Below are 3,214 nucleotides of genomic sequence, written 5' to 3' on the forward strand. Positions count from 1 at the left end.
ACCACCATTGTAGAACGGCGACTAGGTTAATCAAAAACCTATTAAAAAATGTGTGGTCCAAGTCAATTTTATTGTACCCCACGGTGAACGTCAACTATTCCTGTAAAATACAATAGTGGTGAATCTTTCTGCAATAAACCAAACAATGAGTCTTTTAAGACTATAATATGTGAACAAGTTATCAGTATAACATAGTCTTTCCTTCCACATTTTCCCAAATATAAGACTTGTAAGGATATAGTGGTTAGAGAATATATAACACACTAATTTTATAATTCAACGAGGGTGACAAAACAAAAATCATATGTATAAACACATAGGGTATATATATAACTCCTTTTGTATATACAACCATGTCCAATTTACAGGGTCTGGAAACATGATGAAAATGTTTAAAAGTGGATAAGATGGTGAAAGGCTGCTAAAACTTGTTAGACTTAGGAGGAGGTCATTTAAAAAAAACATGAAAACTATTTAAATTCTAGAGCAACTAATATTTTTGTGTTAGAGAAACATATTTGGAAAATCATACATCATCTTCATAAATTGTGGCTCCAATTGTTAGAAGAATGCAGTATACGAAACTAGTAGTAGAATGTTTATAGTAGCGTGAGACAAGAGACAACACATGAGAGATTAATTTTTTGTAGAAGAGATATAATGTGGTAAAGTCTACAATATAATTGACATTTCATTTTTTAGTCTTGAATACAACTGGATATGAACCTACCCCAATAGATTAGATATTCCTTGACAGCACCGACTCAATTCATATTTATCTAATGCAATCTTATTTTCTTCCAAAAATATAAGCAATCTGAGCCACCTTTATAGATAGTCCATGATCAAGTTGGTAACAGATTATTTTGAGCAACTTTGCCCTATACATAGGGAACAATCAATTACAGCTTACAACAACATTATGATATTTCCTCATCTTCCCCTCAGCAAGCTCACAATTACAGTAGAAATACTTACAGAGGGTATCAAACATGATATTTTTACATAGAAAGAGAATAGTTATAATACTGTCTAACTAGACCGAACAGTGTCAATGGCAGCGACCAAATCATCAAATTTAGCACCAGTTACTTCTTTTACAATCTTGTTGTCTTTCAGAATTTTAAAAGTGGGAACCACCTTAATTCCTAGCTCTTTTGCCAAGGACTGCCAATAACCAATAAAACTATATGAATCCATGAAAGTATGGATTATAATCATAGACTATCTACTATATGGTATACATTACATTCATACCTTGTTATCTTGGTTGCAATCAAGCTTTAGAAAGACAACATCCAAATACTTCTGAGATAATTCTTCGTATAATGGAGCTATCACTTTGCAAGGACCACACCTGCAAAAATTCATCATATACCGAACATTGTTGGACCTTGACAAAAACTCATTTTGAACCTCATTTAGGTACATATACAACACCATGTTGTTGTTTAACAATACATTGGGAAGGAATACTATTTGTAAGTAATTTGTATTTGCTAAAGTGGTGACTTTAATCATCTAAGTTTTGAGTGATTGTGATACATCGATCTACCTTATACTACCAAATGAGACACTTATTGTAACCATTTCCTATAGGTAGCTCTAGCTGTGTGAAACGAGGTACTAAAGTATAATTCTTATTTGATCATATAATAACATAATTAATTTAATAGAAAAAGGAAACGATAATGCCATAATATGAGTTATGAACATAGTATATGTAAATTAAGTATTTAAAAGACTTAAAATAGAATATACCATTTGGTGAACATATCGAGGACGACGGTTTTATCACCGGCGGCATTAACGATGGGCCAAAACGTATCCTTGTTGACCTCGGTTACTTTCCCTACCGTCACCGTGGGTCCCGCAGTTTCCAAGCTGGATCTTACACTGACACTGATACTCCTCCTCAAGCTTAACCTCTGTAGACCAACCCTCTTCGAACATAAAATGGAAGAAGAAAATGAAGTAGTAGAAAAAGAAGAAGCAAGTGATGGCTTCGATGAAGAAGCACTATCGAAGACGGTGGTGCCGATCCATTTAGGGGAGGTGCAGAGATTTAGAGCCATTGATGTGGGGAAGACCAAGAGTGGAGAATTGGACTGAGATATGAAAGTGTGGTGGTGGATGTGAAGAGGAGGAAGAGTGGGAGTGATGATTGAAAATACGGTGCTGCCCTTGAAGTCTGTGTATGGAATTATTTTGATCGCGAAAATGAGGGTGATGTTAGTAAATTCAATGAAACACAATCGTAAAGGAATGAAAGAGAAGTTGGAATTAGTGAAATCGCCCAGGCTTGGATATGATATTACCAAATTACCCTTTTCTGATTTTTTTAGGAGAGTTTTGACCATTCTTCCGGATAATTGGATGCCAAGATTCCCTTCGAATATCTCTTTTTTTTTTCACTTTACTTTTTTTCAATCGCAAATATAAACAACAACAAATAATTTTATGGAGCAAAATTTTATAGTTATTATATATGAATCACGCAATGTGGTTTATTTGTTTAAAATGGTAAGAATAGTAAATTAATGTAATATAATGAATTTTAAAAATATATATATATATATATATATATATAATATAAATTAAATAATTTTGATTCATGAGAAGTATATATTTTAATAAAAATAAATAAATGAAACAATTAAGTAATCATATACTCATGCTTTCACACGGATCGTGCAATATTATTGTAAACAGTAAATAAATATAATATAATGGGCATAAATATTTATAATTTTACCATTTTTAGACGGTAATACTAAATATGAAATAGATAAATATTAAATTATATATAATTTTATAATTGATATTAAAATAAAAATATACTGATACTATTATGATTCACATGAAATAAAATAAAATTACATTATTTTCATATTCATCAAAATATACAATATTAATAGTTAATTTTAGTATTGAAATAACATAATAATTATTTTTTTATTAGTATTATTGGTAATTGATAATAATAGTTAATAATAAAGAAAAAATATATACGGATTTTATATATATATTTTAACCATCTTTATATTAATTTTAGTCTCTTAAAATCCATTTGCATATTTAATAATAAATTGAATAATTTATCCATCTTTCTTATAAATATTTAATACATAATTCTTTTTTTAAAAATAATCACATTTTTCAATTTAAATACTTAAATAATCTATTTCAAATTAGTTATCGAAATAATCACCTT

At 29.7% G+C, this 3,214-nt stretch overlaps 1 protein-coding gene across 1 annotated transcript; it reads right to left on the reverse strand.

Annotated features, from left to right (window-relative positions):
* Positions 1 to 219: 219 nt before the first annotated feature.
* On the reverse strand, positions 220 to 2,334 carry LOC127126961 (thioredoxin F-type, chloroplastic). The gene is made up of 3 exons (NM_001427585.1): positions 1,762 to 2,334; positions 1,258 to 1,357; positions 220 to 1,167 (listed from the first exon to the last, which is right to left on the reverse strand). Exons 1-3 carry the CDS (start codon positions 2,073 to 2,075, stop codon positions 1,033 to 1,035), a joined length of 549 nt encoding a protein of 182 aa, NP_001414514.1. The 5' UTR covers positions 2,076 to 2,334; the 3' UTR covers positions 220 to 1,032.
* Positions 2,335 to 3,214: the final 880 nt, after the last annotated feature.

This window comes from Lathyrus oleraceus, chromosome 3 (genome assembly GCF_024323335.1).
Source record: "Lathyrus oleraceus cultivar Zhongwan6 chromosome 3, CAAS_Psat_ZW6_1.0, whole genome shotgun sequence".
In the NCBI taxonomy this organism is placed as follows: domain Eukaryota; kingdom Viridiplantae; phylum Streptophyta; class Magnoliopsida; order Fabales; family Fabaceae; genus Lathyrus; species Lathyrus oleraceus.

Bases quoted from the DNA above. Each gene is read 5' to 3' on its own strand.
- LOC127126961 (NM_001427585.1), bottom strand. From the start codon at position 2,075: ATGGCTCTAAATCTCTGCACCTCCCCTAAATGGATCGGCACCACCGTC. The intron at 1,358-1,761 runs GTATATTCTATT...GAATTTTTGCAG, and splicing joins CTCGATATGTTCACCAAATG to GTGTGGTCCTTGCAAAGTGA. The intron at 1,168-1,257 runs GTATGAATGTAA...GGTTATTGGCAG, and splicing joins ATTGCAACCAAGATAACAAG to TCCTTGGCAAAAGAGCTAGG.